Genomic DNA, 19814 nt, shown 5'->3' on the forward strand with positions numbered 1-19814 from the left:
GACCTTAGCATTTAAGTGTTGAATTTAGTTTAGATCGTAGCCGTTAGTTAAAAGATTGTAATCTCGACACCATTGATGTTTTTTTTATACGTAATTCGTTGGCAAATTTGCATATTTCATAATTTTGTTACCAAATTATAGGATTCAAATTTTTTCAGAAGTGTTAATTGTTTTTACATTAAATTTGGTTAAAAGAATTAGTGATATTTTTTGTATATAGAAACTTGTTGGTAGTTGCCTGTTTCGGCTGTCATATCCTTCCATTTCCCCTTTTTTTAAAATGATTCAAAAAATGCCGCCATTCCACAAAAATAAAACTAAATGAGCTTAATTTGGAAAGCCTATCATTTCCACATATTATTTTGTATGGGCTTTTCGTTCTTGCTTTAAAATTGTTCGGATTTCATGTCTGACGAACCATTCACAAACTACAGATTTGAATGGTGGGGAATTTAAAAATCACCTGGGATTGGTAGTACAAAAAGATATTAACCAATGAGAATTCAGACTCGTGCAGAATTCAAAACGCATGCGTACGTTATGGTAGTAACGTAAATAGACAATCTTGGAAGATTGTAAGTGTTCAAGAATTTACGAAGTATGTGAGGTCCTCTGCACCCTCTTGTACTTCCCATAATGGTCAAGAATTGAGACACGCCTCAATTTGGCACAATACTGTCGATAATAATTACGAGACATAAGGCTCGCATGAATACGAAAATGAAAAATTAAACTTTGGCTCTGAAAATATGGCCGCCCCAGGCTTCAACGAGCAGCATTGTCCTTGATAGGATTTTATCAGTCCCCTTTCTTTCATAGTCAAAGGTTACAATAAAATATTAGTGAGGTTCGGTTGGCTCAGAAATCTTGTATCAGAAGAATATAATTTGTGAGGAGATTGAAGGTTAGAATAAAATATTAGTGAGGTTAGGTTAGGTCAGAAATCTTGTATCAGGGGAATATAATGTGCGAGGAGATTGAAGGTTAGGATAAAATATTAGCGAGGTTAGGTTAGAGGGATAGTTAGATTAGGTCAAATTCGTTTGCGTCTAAAATTTGGACAAACTAATTTGCCCTAATAACCTCACTATATTTTACCCCAATCTTCAATCTCCTCGCACATTATATTCTCCTGATACAAGATTTCTGATCTAACCTAACTAGCACTCAACCCTAACCTAACTAATATTTTATCCTAACCTTCAATCTCCTCACACATTATATTCTCCTGATACAAGATTTCTCACTTAACCTAATGAGCACTCTAGCCTAACCTCACTCTCATACTTAATTTATCTGTGCCGGTGAGACATCTCCCACTATCTTTGAACGTTCCATGTGATAGTTTTGAGCCATCTGTCTTTTTGCTACTCCCTGTGTCTCTGAGACGTGTGTGGTGTCCGTGCCACTGGGTAAAGGTCATCGTGTTTCCTTCCTCCGACATCGATTGCAGAGACGCCGAAGAGCAGGAATGTAAGATAGGTAAATTTAGGGATGGGAATGTTGTTAGGGTGCTAAGAGGGAAGTTCTGCTCCAGCATTCGTGAGCGGGATTCAAACCCGCAACCTCCTGAGTAGCATCGGTGAGCGCAATCACTGCGCCTCGGTGGTTGGCACTTGGTGTGGGTAACTTTAATTTAAGATTAATATACATGGCGTTGATACAATTTAGGATATCTTACAAGTTTTGTGTACGTATTTACCAGTACCTAGTGGAACTTTCCACATATATTTTATATTCTAACAATTCGTGAAGTGTTTTATCTCATTTAAATCCGGTCTTGCGATAAGCAGATCGTTACCTCTCCGTAAGAGCTATAAATAACTTGGAAATGAGCAGGTGTCCCGTTTATTCAAAGGCGCATGTTCAGGTTGGACGAGAGGGGGAGTCGGCCGTTCTTTTGTTATGAATAAGCAAAGTTTACAAAAAGGGAAGAGTTGTTAAATAGGTGAGGGAGACGTTAAACGGGGATTTTTTTGTGAAAGACAGTCAGTCTTTGTGGTTGGAAAGTTCTTGCAGAACAAAGTTTAGATATTATAAGAGATTTTAATTTGTCGTAATGAAAGTGAATGTTTTAATTCGAATTAGGCACACGGGTTGTGACACGTCGAGTAATTTAGTGTGTTTAATCGAGCACAAAATACGACCCAGGACCTCGAAAAATGCAATGTTTTCTGCTTGTAGGCGGCGCCTCCACCCTCAAGTCTAATCGCGGTCCGCCGAGTTTTCTTCAAGTGCCACAGTTTGAGAGAACTTGTGATTCAATTCAAGACAGGTTCTATTTAAATTCTTTCAAAGGCAATTTACGTACATATTGAACTAAACCCATAGACTGTGGTGGCAGAAAATTGATTGGAAATTTAATAACTAGTCCCATACATCTCATAACGATCTATTAACATGAACAAATTAAGAGGAAACAGTCCGTTCTAAAATAAACGATTTTAGCACATGTTCGCAGGTGAATCGAATTGGAACCATCGTGTGCACCGGTCCATCGAGCATCTGTAAAAGGGGTTTCACAAAACAGGTCGTCGTTTCTAACTTTACCTTTTTCAGCTGCTGATTTTTACACGACAAGTCGGTTAGGTGCACAATCGGCTTCGACTTGGTAACGGTAGACGACTGACTGATTGGTTGCATATGACTAAACATGCTGGTGCTAACATTATCGATGTAAAGATCCAATGCCTCATTTTCGTCACTGTCGGTTCCGAGGCAAAATATTTCTTGTTTATCGGTGAGGAAAAATAATTGTGATGTTCGGCACCAGCTCAATAACGACTTTTGGGAATTACTTGGAATAAACACGGCGGCTACCACGTTTTCTTCTACCGATTGAGTGTGTAACGGTTTGGATGAACCAGGATAGAAGATGAATACTAAAACAAATTCGTGAAAATCAGCAAACGCAGCCAGCTTTCACTAACATTTCCTATCCGTCGTGAAGACAGCCATGTGCAAGTCAGTCGGATTCGGTATCAACAACGAAACCTGCAGCGGAACGGTCCAAACCATGCAGAGCGAAAGTAGATTCCACACGCTGAGGTCCGTTCGCGTGGCCGTTACCACTAGATGGCACTCGTTGTGTACGCCAAATTGCAAAGCGGTGATGTTCGATCGATTGTTAGGATGTACGAGCGAACACTTCAGTTCGCAGGTTTCGGGCAGCCACGTCGTCAGTACTGGGCCGAATCCAACGCTCAGAAGCGAACCGTCCGACGAAAACGCTACGGCTTCGCAGTCAAAGTTACGGTAGAAGCCGACGCGCGCACAGTTCCACGCCTTTTCTTCTTCTATAAAAAATTGAATTCTGTTACTTGCGACGCCATCTTGGATGTGAGGCGTCGCGTTCCCGTGACACCTAGACTAGGCCTAATAGGAAATTAGAAAACGTCATTAGACGTTATTTCGGTCTAAACACCAGAAATAATGGCGAGACACTATATATGTGAATATTTCAATTTATTGAAGTCTAAGAGATAAGCACAAATTTGGTTCATTGTATTTGAATTTGTATCTCAATGTTGTTTAAACTTGATCGCTTTTGTAAATTGTAGGGACATCTGGTCGTTCGCGATAAGTAATGCTGTCCCATCGTAATCGGGGCCTGTCCTTGACTGGGTATATGTGGAGTAAAGGATTCTCACAAGAGACCTCGGCGGATACTAGTCACATGTGATAGAGGGAGTAACTCTGACTTCCTTAAAAAAACCAATATCGCAAAGCTCTTTATGACCACATGATTTAGACCATGCGAACAAAATGTGAACCTTTGCAAGTAGTTCCGATAGATTGGCCCACTGCCAAAAAAGTCGAGAGAGTCAAGTCAAGATTTGAAGGGGGTACTGTAACGGGGTCAGGTATGCGTTTTATTTTACTGTTTAAAAATTTTATATTTTCGGTTCTCGGTCAATCCCTGTGCGAGAACGGCATTTTTTAAATCCCCTAAATACTTACTTCCAATAGAATCCACCTCCAGTATTTCCCACACTTTAAATTTCTTATCCCTGCCAATCGTCACGCACTTCAAAGCATCACCGTCATTCGGCTGAAAAAGTATTTCCGTAATACTCGCCTCGTGCGGAAACTCGATTGACGTATTCAACTCGAATCTGCGCGAAACGAATTAAAGCCCACCGTTTCTACACGACGCGCATCACTTACTGCTGTTTCACACTGTTGAAGCACCAAAATTTTAGGCGAAGCTCGAAGCTGTACTTGTCGTCGGGTCGTTCTTCCGCGGTCGCCAACCACAACCCCTGGCTGCTCACGGCGAATTTTGTAACGTTCGTATTTTCGATTACCACGTTTTGCTCCTGGCTCAATTTATTTTGATTTACGATGTCTAACTAAATAGAATTGTCAGTTACGAGTAGATGTACCACACCGGAAGCGGTTTGAGAATAACCGTGGCGTGACTAATTTTTAGTCAAGATTGTCTCAACTCAATTCTCAATGTCAACCAAGCACGTGGCATGATGTCACGGGCATGCGCAACTCACTTCCGGTTCGTTGTACTTACATTATAAAGCAAATTCATATCATACGGCGAGTAAAACTGTACATGCCCCGTAATTCCATTTAAAATCATCGCCTTCGTCCTGTGATCGTACGCGATGCCGCCGGAAAACCTCGTCCCCAACGCCAAATGCTGAACGACGCTAACGATGTGCATTGTCGAGTCCAAAACTTGAATCGCATTATCGGCGGTGGCGACGGCGATAAACTGGTTATCGGCGGAAACGGTGACATGCTCAAGCGTCGAGGGTAGACGGGGCAAAAACTGTTTCTCGTGCGAATTGTCCATGTACCACTTAACTAAGACATTCTCGCCTCCGCCACTGAAAAAGGTCGAACCGTAATGGGTGAAACTGAGGCATTGCACGGGAAGGGTGTGCCAATGGTAAACGGCTCGAGACGGCTGCTTGCTTTCCAGACCGTACCACAATATTATCATGCCGGCGCTGTCACCTGTAATTATGCATTCCTCGACAGGACTACAGGCCACGCACGTGAAGTACTTTGGCTTTTGGATGTGATATCTGCAAAAGAGTAACAGTTAACTCATGTGAAGTAACAAGGATTTTTTATTCCAATGATGAATTAAAAACAATGAAAAACATGTTCCTTTTCTGCTGTGATGTTAATGAACAATTCAAACATAATTGATTTTTTAATCGTTCTCCCTATCGAATTGGTCAAATTTGTAATGCATTTTTAATCGATGTCGATGAAAATGTTTGGGGACTGTCATTATAAAAAATGGAATGGATTTTATGAAATGATAATAATAATAATAATAATAATGCCTTTATTGAGCTACACCTTACACGAAAAAAAAAAGTTTGTTTTTATTACCAACTACTCACTACTCAAAGGGCGGAGTTCAGATTGTAATAAAAATTATTACTCCCTGCTCTTCCACTCAACCCAAAATTGAAAGTTTAAATGATGATACCATTAAAAAAAATAAAAAAAAAAAAAACAACGTAACTATACTACCTACTTACGGAAAGAAAAAGAAAGTAACTATACTACTGATGATCTTAAGAAAAGACGAAGAGAAAAAAAAAAGAAAACACACATTTGAACTACAGATAACAATTGCAACTACAGATAACAATTGCAACATCACCTGGCTACTGTGCTTGCTTTTGTTGTATGAACATCTTGCAGTTCCTCTTAAACTGTTTTAAAGAAAGTGATTTGAGATTTAGAGGGAGTGGGTTATAACTCTTGTAGATGTTGTAACTAAAGCATCTTTGAAATAAAGCTGTTTGATGGAGTGGCGGACTTACTAAACCCCTAAATCTCAAATTTAAATTATGTACGTCGGTTCTATAGGTTATTTTATCATGGAGGTACGCCGGTGTCTTATTTAGGATGATAGAATGGTAAAGCACAAGACTATGATGCAGTCTCCTATTTTTCATATTGAGCCAATTTAAATCTTTCAATTTATACGTGATTCTATCATATTTCCTTATGCCGAAAATTAATCGCATACAACCATTCTGCAACTTTTGAATGCGCCGTTCATCATTAGTATCTAGACAAGTATTATAAAGTATATCACAGTAATTCAACTTAGAAAGGACTAGAGATTCACAAAGAAGAGTTTTTATGTTTGTATTTAAAGAGTGTCTAATAGAGTAAATCTTTTTAAGATTGCCGTAGGCTTTTTGGAGACAAATAGAAATATGGTTTTTAAAACGCAATTTATTATCAAGATTAAGACCTAAATTAGTTACAACATCTTTAAAAGTAATCGCTTCATTCCTAATATTAATATTGATTTGAGACATTAGCATTTCCCGCTGATTTGCGCCGCTGAACAATATTGCAATAGATTTGCTTGAATTTAAATGTAGAGAGTGAGATTGAAATGTGTTTTGCAAAGCATCTAGGTCTGCGTTTATGCGTTTACAAGCGTTACCTACATCTGCAGCTGGAAATGAATAGTAGATCTGCGTATCATCAGCATAAGAATGTAATGTGGTATATTGAAGACAATTTACTATGGTGCATGTGTAAATAAGAAACAATAATGGTCCAAGAATGGACCCTTGTGGTACTCCCCGGGTGACATTTTTAAAAGTCGATATTTTACCTGAGATTTTAACTGCTTGTTTCCTGTTGGAAAGATAACTGTCAATCAAGGCTATGGCTCCCGGACTGAAACGTACGTAATGTAAAATAGCTAGAAGCATGGCGTGATCTAACGTATCAAATGCTTTAGAGAGATCTAGCAAAACAAGAATAGTTGCTTTCCCCTGGTCCAGTGCGGAAATTATATCATCTACAATTTTCAAAAGAGCAGTGCAACAACTGTGCATAGATCTGAATCCAGATTGGACATCCGGGATTAATTTATTTAAGGACAAATGAGTTCTAATTTGTTTTTCAATTACTTTTTCTAAGATTTTCGATAAAGTTGGTAGAATACTGATTGGACGAAAATCATTTAGATTAGATGGAGATAATTTCTTAGCTACAGTGATAATATAAGCAAGTTTCCATTGTGCCGGAAATAGCGAATTTCTTAAGCAAAAGTTGATCATGTGTACTATAAACTTAAGTAGATACGGTACACAAAGTTTGATAATTCTTAAATTAATACCATCTACTCCAGTGGCTGTAGATTTCATAGCGTTAATAACCTTAAGCACTTCGTCTTCAGTAGTTGGTTGGAAAATAAGAACAGAACTTGCTGGGTGTTTTGTATTATTTAGGTAAAACTGTAGTTGTAACTGATTGTTAAATTTGCGATTAGGTACAGCATTTAAAAAATGTTCATTAAAGTCGTTAGGGTTTGACAGATCTTCCGGTATTTCCGTTTGTTCACGTTTTGAATGTGTTAGTTTTAGTATATCCTGCCACAGAATTTTAAAATTAGTTGTGTTGTATGGGTGATCAAAGTACGCCTTCTTTTCACGTCGAATCGCACTGTTGGTCTCATTACGTAGCTGTTTGTAAAATTCCCAATTCCGATCTAACCTAGTTCTTTTAAATTTAGACAAAGCCGAGTCACGTAAATGCATCATTTGTTTAATAGTATCAGTTAACCACGGAGAGAATGATTTTATAATACGAGATGATTTGAATGGCGCATGTATGTCGAGTAAAGTAGTTATATTTTCTTCAAAAAAAGTTACCTTCCCTTCAATTGTGGATATGTCATAAATGTTTCGCCAAGGAATAGATTGTAGATGATATGTAAATTGTAAATAGTTAAATTCGTTAAAACTCCGGTGTGTAATAATTTTAGAAGACTTGTTGAAAGTTATGGTAAGAACACAATAAGTCAGTAAGTGGTCAGTTACTTTGTCCAGATTTATTACCCCAGATTGCGCGACTATTTCCCTGCAGTTGGTGAGAATTAAATCTAATATCGTTGCAGAATTTTGGGTAATGCGGGTAGGCTCATTTATAAGTTGACATATGTTTAGACCTTCAAGAATAGAATTGAATTCATATGAAGCAGTGCTACTTTGGCTTAAGTCGATATTAAAGTCTCCTAAACAAAACACCGACTCATACTCAGTTAACATAAGACTTAGAATATATTCAAATTCATCCAAAAAGATAGTAAATGAGGAATTAGGAGATCTATAAATCACACCAAATATGTACACTTTATTATGAATTTTAACGGCTATCCAAAGTTGTTCAATTTTATCATTTGTTTGGAGTACGTCGTATTTCAAGCTATTCTTGATGTAAAACCCAACACCTCCACCTCTTCCTGCTAGGCGATCACAACGCACAAACGAGTAGCCAGTTATGTGCACAAGCCGATCATTAACTTCTGGTTTTAACCATGACTCGGTTATACCAACAACATCATAATCCTCCAGTAATACATGATTTTGAAAATCTAAGAAATTGCTAACCAATGAACGTATATTTACATCTGCTAACTTCAGAGTTTAAATGATCGTCGAAGCGTAAAGACGTATTTTGGGAGTGCGCACAAAGTGTGTGATAATTGGGAATTCCAGCCTGTTTGCGGCCTCAGTGAGTTATTCAAGTCTTTATAAATTGCATAGTTACCATATCCTGATATTAATCTGCATCATCATCTTGTAACTAACTGCTTCACCATGGTACTCACGCAATCACAAACACAAGATGTACAAGGGTTGCTAGAAAACTTTGTTACAAGTAATGATGTTATTTCACAAATCGCAGCTAGTGTAGCAAAAATAGTTGAAGTCAACTTACAAAAAACTTTTGCCAATCAAAACCAAATCATCGCGCAAATGCAAGGCGAGATAAGTCAACTTAAAGTGGAAAATGGTGCTTTAAGCAGCGAAAACAAAGCTCTGAAAGCCGAGTTAGATGTACTTCAACAATATAGCAGAAGGAATAATGTGCGTATTCTTGGTATCAAGGAGACCGTAAATGAAAATCTAGACGAAATTGTCATAAACTTATTCAAAAGCAAACTTAATGTAAACCTTGAAATCGATCACATTGATCGCATGCATCGTGTGGGAAAACCTACTTCCGGGTCAAGCCGTCAAATAATTGTCAAGTTTACGAGTTACCGATATCGTAAGTTGGTGTTTGATAACAAGAAACTTCTAAAAGGCACGGGGATTCGCATTGCTGAAGATTTAACAAAAACCCGGTTAATGCTTCTTAAGGAAGCGATATCTAGATACCCTAGAGAAAATGTGTGGAGCTTTGACGGAAACATATGGGTAAACACTGGAGGCAAGAAAATTTTAATTAGAAGTGTGGCAGAGTTTCCTAAATCGGTGAAATAGTTATGTGAAGTGCCGCATTCCCAAATAACGCTACAATTCGGATTCATTGTTATTCGTTACGAATTTGAACTTTGGTTTTTCCTTCTAAAAACTTATTCCATACCTAACACAACTTTTATTTTTACAAAAAAATGTGTAAGGGAATGAACATTACATTTTTCTTTTTTTCCTGATAGTTTTTTCAAACACCCCCCCCCCCCCTTCCCCTGTGCCTTTGCCATGTGTATCATAATTTTTTGGAAAATTCCGCGTCTTTATAAAAAACTATGACAGAGTCCTTAGGCCTGAACGTTTTGTGGAAGAATGCAGCACAGAGGGGTGTGGGGGGGTATGGAACACCACCCAGCTCACACACCCCATTACCATTTCCAGAAAGTCTTTAATACCTAATGTTATACAGAAACTCTTGCTAAAACCTTGTTTCTTTTAATATAATTTTCCCGAGCGCTCAAAGATCAAATGAGGTCATTGAACTTTAGTGTCACCGGGAATAAAATGGGGGATACCTTGAAAGTGAAATTTGTTACAAATAACTACCGAAACATTTTTTTTAGTAGTTTGATCAATAGAAGTCGTCGATGTAATGGGTATCCCACCCACAATGGAGCACTGTCTGTATGTCTGCCTACCTACGTATTCTCTTCCATTGATTGCATAATGCTATACTTAGTAATGACGCCATAATACTAATCCTAAGTACATACTATACAAAAAATTTTTAACAATTGTAGGACCGAATGATTAATATACTTATATTAATCTTCACCCAAATCAAGTGGTTTTTCATTAACAGTAAAAAAAGATCAATGAAAAAGGTAAGTCAATATAAAATCAATCAACTGAACTAGCCGCCTTTATTTTGTATATGGGCGGAGTTTCAGTCAAGGCTCCTCTATCAACCCAACCCAATTCATTCAAGCCGTACAAGATAAATTTCTAATTTATTGTAGCTTATCTTGCATTATGCAATCATTTGTTTCTATTAGTTTTGTCCTTAGACCATATAGTACATGGACTGCTAATTGTAACTAAAATATGGTCAAGGACATCGCCTGGGTATGTGAGTTTCAGGGTAAACGAGTCTGTCCGAAGTTGTCCGATGAGACACGATTTGAGACTGTCAACCTATAAATTAACAAACGTCAATTAATGAATCGCCTAGATATCCCAAAAAAAGCAAACTTATTCTTATTTGTGGACGTATAGCAAATAATAAAGAGTATTTAAAGCTTCCCGTACTACGCGGTTACTATAAAGCTGTTCTTTAAGCGATCCTAGTGGTGTTTACACGACTTTAGTTTACCCTGAGATTCACATACCCACGACTACAGTGCCCTCTATCCGTGACCATCCATTTTGTATTGAAAGCATAGGGCGAATAGCAGTCCATGTACTATATGGTCTAAGGTTTTGTCATTGCTATTCTTACTGTCAACTTAAAAAATGACAGTCAATTTGAGTTGACAACGGTCACATCACGCCATCCTGATTTTGCATCAAAATACGTACTCATAGATTCGTCCATTGAGAAACTTGGTGTAATACAACTGGTTGCCGCAAGTGGCCGCCATGAAGGGCGACTGGGAATGTGCATCGCTCGAGACCGAAACATCGTACTTACTGCCGACCTTAAGCTTCACTTGAACATTACGAAGTTCGTGGTTTTCCGTATTAAACAAACCGAAGCGTATGGATTTGTTCGACAACCACGAAACTAGAAACCTGCAGTGTGTCCCGTCGCTGATTTGATCGACGAATTGAAACGACTCGATTTGGGCGTCGTTGGGAAGGCGCTAGAAAACTGGGATTACTTACGTATGTACCGAAGGCGTCAGCGTACCTGCTTTAGAAGGCGAAGTCCCACATCGGCTTTCCAAGATATCAGCTCGCCTCGTACCGAGCAGGCCGTGACGACCTCCACATTTTTGAAGTGGTGCACGCAGAAGTCGGCCACGGAATCGCGCAACCCCTTGAACGACTTTAAACGTTTCGCAGTCTTTGTGTTGTACGACACGATGGTGTTTTTCCAAGCCACATAAATTGTACTGAAAAATTGGAGGTTAGGTGAGATGACGAAAGTGATTTAACTCACCAGCCGTCTAGGGAGAACTTTGGCGGTTTATTTACAAAGGAGCCGCCTCCTTTGAAATTAATTTTGGGTTCCATTTAGTCAAAATTTACATTTTGTGGAGCACGTGCGTTTGATGTTTATATTAGTCGCCAATGTTCGACGACCCGAATTCGTGATTCGTGAATTATGAATTTTATGGTTTCGAGCGGTAAATTTGAAAATGAAATCAGTGGTTCTCAAAGAGGATCATACTCTGAAACGTTTCTATGAATGCAACGTATTTAACTGCAATGTTAAGACCTAATTTTATATTAGATTCTCCTTCTTTAATCTCGTTTTTCGCCTTTTCGGGGTTTAAATACTCATCCTGGCCTTCCGATCGGCAGGTCCAAAACAATAATCTATCCCAATGACACCGGCAGTTCAATTTCAATCCCAATTTCATAATTTAAACCTTTAACATAAATAAATAACATCTATGCAAAAGTAAACAAGAATTTGAGGTTACATTTCGATAAATACAAGAATCGACTTTAACGATGTTTCAAAACAGTCAATGCGAAAGTTTAATTACTTTCTTACGATTATGTTCTCCTGATAGTAGGGATAGCGATTATCATGGTCTATATATAAAAAAAATGGCCGGTTTTTTTCTGAAAGTCGAGTATGCGGGGTTGCCTACATATCAGGGTGCATACTTATGAAAAACAGTAAAAATGCAAATTTTCAAGCTATACGGTATTTCATTGAATCCAAAATGCCACTTATAACACCAAAAACCCTTATTTTATACAGAGCTGTCACAAATCGTTTAAAAAACGATTTAAATCAAAGATCAAAGATGCATTTCATTTTAACAAATGATTTAAATCAAAGATACTTTTGTCAATAAGAAAGTATTTAGATAATAAATCATTTTGAGATTTAAATATTTTTTGTGATTTAAATCTTTTTAGAAAGTATTTAAGATACTTTCAATGTATTTAATTCATTCAAAAAGGTTTAAATCTAATTTTGTTAATTTAAATCACGTATATAGATTTAAATAATGTAATGATGTAATGATTTAAATCTTTTCCGATGATTTAATCGTTTTGTGACAAAAGGTTTGTAAAGGATTTAAATTCAATAAAACTGATTGGTCTGATGATCTTGCTCGAAACCCATTCATCAATATACTTACCATTTCTACCGTATTTTATTGTTATTATTTATTAAATTAAAATATGTACCTATTTTTTTGCGAAAGAACTTTTAAAAAACCAAGACATCGTCAATCTCAGTAGGTATACTCGATTTTGTAATAAATACATATAAACGTCTACCGAAATAAAACCCGGGTTAATTAGCTTAGTCAGGTTGAAATAAATCAAGAGAATTTGTTAGTATGTATTAATTAAATCGTCTCTAAAAGATTTAAATCACTCGGAAACGATTTAAATCTTTTCGAAAGTATTTAAATCTTTTTAAAAGATTTAAATCATTTTTTAAGTTCAAAATCAAAGATAGTTTTCATGAAGATTTAAATCTTAAATCAAAAATCATTTTCCGTAAAAAGATTTAAGATCAAATGATTTAAATCGAAAAAAGTATTTAAATCATAAAAAAGATTTAAATCTTATTAAAAGTGACAGCTCTGATTTTATAGGACTATATGCGTTACACATTATAATTTTCGTAATAATTACGCGCGTAAACAGCAATCAATTTTTATTATGTAAAAATTGGCAACACGAAACTCTAGTGACCGGTGATATTTGTCGCAAGTTATGTATTATGTACGCACTACATAAATGTAGTAAAATATAGTAAAATTAGACAACAGCAGTACGTTTTTTTTAAACTAGAAGTTATGCCAAAATCATAAGGCCAAAATACATAGATAGCAGATACCTATATAAATAGATATATAAATACGTTTATTTTATTTTATGAAAATGGATATGTAATTTTGAGGATTGGAAAATGATGTGAAGGCATCTGAGAGAAGGTTTTAAAGATTTTGAAGACAGCCTCAGGCGGTCTCGACGGAAACTGAATTATATGAAAAGTACTTCCCAAGTATGAAAAATGCACTCAATGTTTTTGTTTTAAATGACAGTTCGGTGAATTGTTTTCTAACCTCATTTAATCCATAGTTCCAAATTTAAATCATGTAAACCATTTATATGAAAAATTGCGAAAATGATGGCAAAATCTGAAATTGAATTGAAAAATTTCTTCATTTTTAGTTCCTCCTATGAATCTAAAGAAGGAGAGGTTTGTCGAAGTCTAATTATTCATCGTGTTCACCTCAAGTCTTGTAGGAATACAACAAAGTGCTATATTACTATCCACCCACCGATGACATAAACACGCAAGTTAATAACGTAGGTCTAGTAGAGGCCATAATTAAATTTACAGGGTAGCGGAACTAGCCAATGGTTTTCGTTATTAACATTTCAATTTTAGGAATTTCAAACCGAGCGGGCCTTTGAACTCTCTTCATACGCTGAAGAAACGACAGCTGTACTTCGAGCCAGAGCCAAATTACTGGATGGTGATTGTGAGTGGCTATTTGTATATAGCTGACAGTATAGAACTGAAGTTTTAGACGATTAATCTTCCCTTCATCAACAAAGGTAGTAACGAATCTACGGTAGTCGAGTACATTGAAGAGGACGTGCATGATACAATTTATAAAGCAGTTTTGAAGCAGGCGTATGCTATGTATCGTTTGTTTTCGGGCACGTACACAAGCACCGAGCGGGAATATTCCATAACCGCTCTTCGGAACAAGTTCGAGCATTTCTACACAGCCGTAAGCGTACCTTTCGCACAATCGAATTGTAATAATCTCGCTTTAGTATCTGAAAACCTTAAATCTAAGCAACTGCGATATATTAAACGTATTTTCGGGCATACACTTCCTACCGTTAGATAAGCAGAACTTTCTCAACGTGCAGTGCTTTATCAACGCTTTAGAATGCAACTATCCCATTATTGAGTATGTGTCGTTTTTGTTTAACGACAGCCTAATTTGGTGAGTCGATTTATGAAGTTAAGACTGAAGGGTAGTAATTCGGTCAGTCATGGAAATGACGTCATTGTGTTGAGGTCGAATTAGGGTCAAATAGGCGTACTAGATTTTCTCTCGCTCGGGTGGAAAGGGTACTATACTGCATTCATTATAAGAAGGTAGTAGATGGCGCTGTGTTTGAAGGTAAGCACACACAGGAAAAATATAAAACGGCACCAAGTTATTGTAAAGTAGAAATATCCACTGCAAACAGAAATAAATCTTTGAGATTAACAGATAATGGCATTTTCAAAGTATTAGTCTGTAAAAAAATCAGCGTCATTCATCCAACCGTTACGGCCTCGGTTACGGCGTTACCTAGTTGTCCATAGAAAGTTCAGGAAAAACCGACTAAGAATTGTTTTTTACAGTTATCAAATGTTTGCGATTTTTTTATAGTTATTTACATAAGTCATGAAAGCGGTCGTTTACATGACGCGGAGGCTTATTGAAAAGTACGAGGACGCGCAACGTCCGAGTATCTCTTTAATGCCTCCAAGTCAGGTGGACTCACTTTCATGACATATTATGTATAAAATTTTACCTGAAACCGCAACATGTAGATAACTTTTCCAAATTAAATTATTCAAATGTGAAATTTTGATACCTAATCACGCATGCTAAAATCACTTTATTTAATTGTTTCCATAGAGATTTCAAAATAATGAAAACAATCAGTGTCATTTTTAATGCAGTTTGCAGTTTATCCTTTGTACTTCTCAACTATACAGTCTTAATAACTAGGTACAAAAGCAGGTATCAGTGAAGAAGAGTACCTACGCGAGACGTTGTTATAATATAGCTGAAGCTGCGGCCGCCGTAGTGCAATGTTCGCTCCCCACAAAGTCAAGAAAGAGGTACGAAAAGGCGTACAAACCTTTTGGTGCAAAACTAAAGGAATAATTACTTCCACGCATATTCCATTAATTGTTCGTAATTAAAAAACCATTATCTTTTGTGTAGGTATATTAATATTTAAAAATATCCACATAGTCTGCATTATAATATTATCCAATCGTTGATTGAATAACTTATTCAATGAACGATCTAATTGTTATTTTGCATGTACTAGGACTGTAATGGGAGTCAGGCAAAAATATTACAGTACTAGTCAGGTAAAGATCAACTTTCTAATGTCAAAATAGTCCTGAAATTTAGATTTTCTTGACGGTTTCAGGTAAACTATTTTTTTAAGAGGTATTATCAACGTTCATTTGGTGTATAACTTATTTTCTCAAAAAAGAACCATTTAAAATTGGTACCGCATCTGCGCCTTAAGTCATATGACCTGAGGTGGCAGACATGCCAAAGTGGAACTCCGTTGGTTAAAATTTTGATCATCCTCGGTCAGTGGAGTGCGAGCTAGATCTCCCACTATAATAGTAAGGGAAGGCTTCTTAGCGCGATGGTGACACTAACTTGGGCGTATTCCTTATACGTCTCGGTGAGTGCTATAAACGCATTGACGTTTTCGCCGCAAAATGAGCTGTGGAACGGGAGGCGTTTCCACTTTCCTTCGGTATTGCGGGCGGATTGTTCTTTAATCCCTGCATAAGCGATTAACGAGGCGGGACTAGACTGAGTAATTGGGGAAAGCATGAACCGACTCCCTACTTACAGCGTCACGCGCACCTTGCGAGTATTATATAGTTTTGTGCCCTTCCACTGTCACGGAGTGACGTCATTCGCATGCACGAAGTTATCTCTTCAGTCTTAGAATCGCGAGTTGAGATCTCTTCAATTGTAGGAGCGGTATCGAGCCGGACGACACCCAAATCATTTACCAATACTTAATCAGCACTTTACTTCCGGCGAACATCGAGACCGAACTCCAAGGCGGTTCGATACCCAGAAACCCTTCCTCTCCTTTCGCCTCCCTACACTACGGCCGTTTCATAACGGGTCCTACGAACTTGAAGACGGCGCACACGATCGGCAAAGTGCCGAAGATCTTCTTAAACAACGAGGCGAACCCCTCCGTTTACTATTTCATAGTGTACAGGGCGCTTAACGCCACAATTTGCCTCTTTGTTAACGGTACATTATGGCGAACGTGTGAGTACGGCTTAACATTCGAGTTTTAGGTGGCGTCGATTTAACAGTCGAGCTCTTCAAGGAGCTGGACGCGTTTATGGGCCAGCGCTTGTCGTCGATCGCGTCCGATATCGGCGAGTACTGCACGAGGAGCATAATTCCGCCGAGTAGTTCCGATACGTCGCCCCGTTTCATCTACTTTAACAAGCTCAATTTGGCGTACAAGAGCACGATCCACTTGGACAATCGGCAGAGCGGCAACGTCTCGTGCGGTAAGGAGTTGGTGCAAATCATGGCCGATATGAACAGCAGGAAGGAGTCGCTGTCGTTTGCCGGGGAGACGATCGTGAAGACTATGAACGATTACTGGGTCGTCGGGAAGGTGTCGAATTTGCGCGAGTTTTACGTCGCCTTGCAGCATAAGAACGCCAGCTTGATCGATATTAGTGGTAAGCCGGCGGTTTTACTTGTGATAAGCTCACTTGTGATGTGTCGTTTAGGGTTGTTAGGCAAGATAGTTGGCAATAGCTTGATTATTTGGGAAATTTATGATATGATGGATGTCATAGATTGTGTAAATAGTATCCGACCACAAAATTGTATTAATGTCGCGCAAGGTTTGTATGTCTTGAGTTTGCTGTTCTTGCTTTAATAAGGGGCGTAGCTAAGAGAGACAGGTTACAGGAGGTACAGACCACCTGTTCCCCTTTTTGGATACGTTCTTCGTCTAACAGCATCTTGCCAAGTTTTATTTTTAAAGGTGTGTGGTCAATATGTGCCTTTGCTTGTTTCTGGGGGGGGGGGGGGGGGGGAACATGGGGCTCATAAATGCACTAGGCGTAACGAGGATACACTTCCCCCCAACCTACTCCCTTTCTTTACATATCCCTCACGCTTTCATCATGCTTTCTGCACGTTACGCTCAAATCTACCCCTAAATCTAAATGGTAAATGGTAGCTCGTAAACAGAATGATATCGTAGCTGACACTGGTGACATAATAATAAGGTCGCAACGGCCTCCTTACAATGATACGGAGAAAATAAATCCTGAAATTGCAGATTGGAACATTCGGACGGTAAAAAACGGTGAATGTGCATGCACTTATACTAGTTTTGGAGTTACGTATTCCAACAATCAAGTTCAATCCCTTTTTGTTCACCAACGGCGACACATCTGAATTTATTTGTAGGGAAAAATAACCCAGCGCGTTTAATTGATCTGTCCTTGACCGAATACGACTCCAATTATGTAATGAAGACGCGCGTATTTCACACTTCTTCTGGTTGCACGATTATTCTCTTTAGTATCAGGCGGAAAAACGGAAAACTCCAGGGAGCGGGCGGTCGGTCGCTGGCGAAAAATCTAAAACAGAATTACGGCACACGGAAACGGTAACGATTTCGCAAAGCGAGAAAACAAATCCCCTTAATGCCTAAAATAGGTTCTTGTCTTAGTGTGTCTCGTGTGGTTTAAAAACGCCCCATTTTCAGTTAAGCATTTATTGTGCTCCAGTGCTTGTATCATCTACAATCAGTCACAATGTAAGTACCAGTTTGATTTTTATTTTATTTGTTTTACAATTATAATCCACTGTCGCGACCTTGCACCATAAAACAAGGTCACGCCTTAGTTATCGCAACCGAACCACGAGTAAAACGGGGGGGGGGCACCGGCGGGAAGGGGATACGGTTTCGGTATTGCGTATTTCAAATCTCTGACACGCCTTTTTTGTCTCGTACACCATACCCTTTAAGCTTTCTTCCCCCTAGTTTAGCACTTTCGCCCAACTTTCGATATGTTTGCTTAACATTTCTCTTTCGGCATGTCATCGTCACGCTTTCCCTGTACCTGTACGTATTTACGTTTTCTACTCCCTTTTTTTACGCCTTTTGCCAAACTTCTTTTTCACGCGCGCTTTAACTACCTTTTACACTTCATGGTTCCTACACGACGCAAGGAACGCCTCCTCCATGCGAACACCACAATTTCGGCTTCATACTCTTAAAGTTGCTTTACATCTCCCATCATTTATTTAATTTTTCTTGCGCTTCTTTTAAATTGCTCCCCACTGTTTTACACCTGATACCCGCTTCAAACATCCCTTGCGCTTTTTGCATACATTCCTTGCGCCCCAAGTACCTTTCCTTGACCTTCCTTGCCACCTTAAGGATCGCGTGCACTTCATTTGCATTTTCTTCACTCCTCTATCGCGCCTTTTAACTTTTCCTCTCCGATTATTTAGCACTTTCTTGACCCGCATTATGTTCGCTTCAAACCCCTCTCACATTCAGAACGTCTCCCTCACCTCTTTTTTACATCGGCTCCTCCCATTTGTCACTTGGTTAACATCTATGGAGTGTTTCATACACCCCCCCGCTCCTCCCCGTGCTACATTCTCCCTCGAAACGTTCAGCTATACACATTCTTTCAAAAAAATATTGGGTTAGCGCTAAGGACTCTAGATCTCTTAGGCAAGAATGTAGAATTGGGGGGGGGGGGGGGTATCGAATAACCCTCAGGGAAAAAAGACAAACAATCTTCATTTCGTACATCGGTCATAAGATATTCATATGCTGGGGAGTATTCTATACGCCCCTGAGCTGAACGGTCTGAGGGCGACGTAGCACCGAAGGGTCTGTGGGGGTATCTCCCCAGTATACGACTACGATCTTATGGCCATTGTAGGACAATGAAGATTAATTCGTATCCCCCAGACCTCCCGCTTCTACACTTGCCCTAAGAGATTTAAACTCCTTAGCGCTAACTCAACATTTTTTGGAAAGAATGTTTTATTTATTTTTTATTTATTAATTTGTTTATAGCTGAACGTTCCGAGGGGGAAGTATTCCTACGTTCTTCTTCGAAACGTGCAGCTATAAAGACTTACCAAAGAATGTGATAGTTACAGAAAATTTAGAACAGGGGTATTCCACCCTCCTCCCATTTACCCTACTACAACGGTCGTAAGGTATCCTCCCAGGCTCTCTCTCTCTCTCTGTCTTTCTCTCGCTGATCCTCCCTCCCCCCATCATAGCGCTGCTTATACAATCTTCCCAAGCATTTTTGAAACCTCCCTTAAATCTCCTTTTTGATAGTTCACATGTCTTCCTTGAAACCACCCTTAGGTAAGTCTTATCAGTATGATCAGAGGCATGTTTGTGTGATTGAACACTAATTCTTAATACTAACTACTTTACCATTAATGTTTGTAGAGTATGTTTAACTGTAATATTGGTTTTATTTGCAGATGAAGTGAAGAAAATTTGTGACACGGAATTGAAAGGAATTTTTTTTCATCCAATGTAATAAACGAATACTATTGTGATCTGAATTTTTTTCCACCACCGAACCCGTTCCGCTTGAAAAACCTTGAC

At 38.5% G+C, this 19814-nt stretch overlaps 2 protein-coding genes across 3 annotated transcripts; one reads left to right on the plus strand and one right to left on the minus strand.

The window, feature by feature from the left end:
- Window positions 1-2376: 2376 nt before the first annotated feature.
- On the minus strand, window positions 2377-11528 carry LOC116180541 (WD repeat-containing protein 75). The gene is made up of 9 exons (XM_031500584.1): window positions 11368-11528; window positions 11116-11320; window positions 10785-11068; window positions 4526-5045; window positions 4168-4352; window positions 3961-4115; window positions 2931-3296; window positions 2551-2882; window positions 2377-2505 (listed from the first exon to the last, which is right to left on the minus strand). Exons 1-9 carry the CDS (start codon window positions 11439-11441, stop codon window positions 2410-2412), a joined length of 2217 nt encoding a protein of 738 aa, XP_031356444.1. The 5' UTR covers window positions 11442-11528; the 3' UTR covers window positions 2377-2409.
- A 1908-nt stretch (window positions 11529-13436) lies between these two features.
- Window positions 13437-19781, plus strand: LOC116180938 (vacuolar fusion protein CCZ1 homolog). 2 transcript variants are annotated; one of them, XM_031501124.1, is made up of 9 exons: window positions 13437-13605; window positions 13653-13750; window positions 13798-13891; window positions 13940-14146; window positions 14193-14368; window positions 16152-16441; window positions 16489-16887; window positions 16939-17055; window positions 19688-19781. In XM_031501124.1, the coding sequence occupies exons 1-9, from the start codon at window positions 13531-13533 to the stop codon at window positions 19744-19746; spliced, it is 1515 nt and encodes a 504-aa protein (XP_031356984.1). In that variant the 5' UTR covers window positions 13437-13530; the 3' UTR covers window positions 19747-19781. The 2 variants fall into 2 exon arrangements, with proteins under 2 accessions (XP_031356984.1, XP_031356985.1); XM_031501125.1 differs by lacking the exon at window positions 16939-17055 and having other exon boundaries at window positions 13438-13605; window positions 19688-19765.
- Window positions 19782-19814: the final 33 nt, after the last annotated feature.

This window comes from Photinus pyralis, unplaced genomic scaffold (assembly GCF_008802855.1).
Source record: "Photinus pyralis isolate 1611_PpyrPB1 unplaced genomic scaffold, Ppyr1.3 Ppyr1.4_LG9, whole genome shotgun sequence".
NCBI classification, from domain to species: domain Eukaryota; kingdom Metazoa; phylum Arthropoda; class Insecta; order Coleoptera; family Lampyridae; genus Photinus; species Photinus pyralis.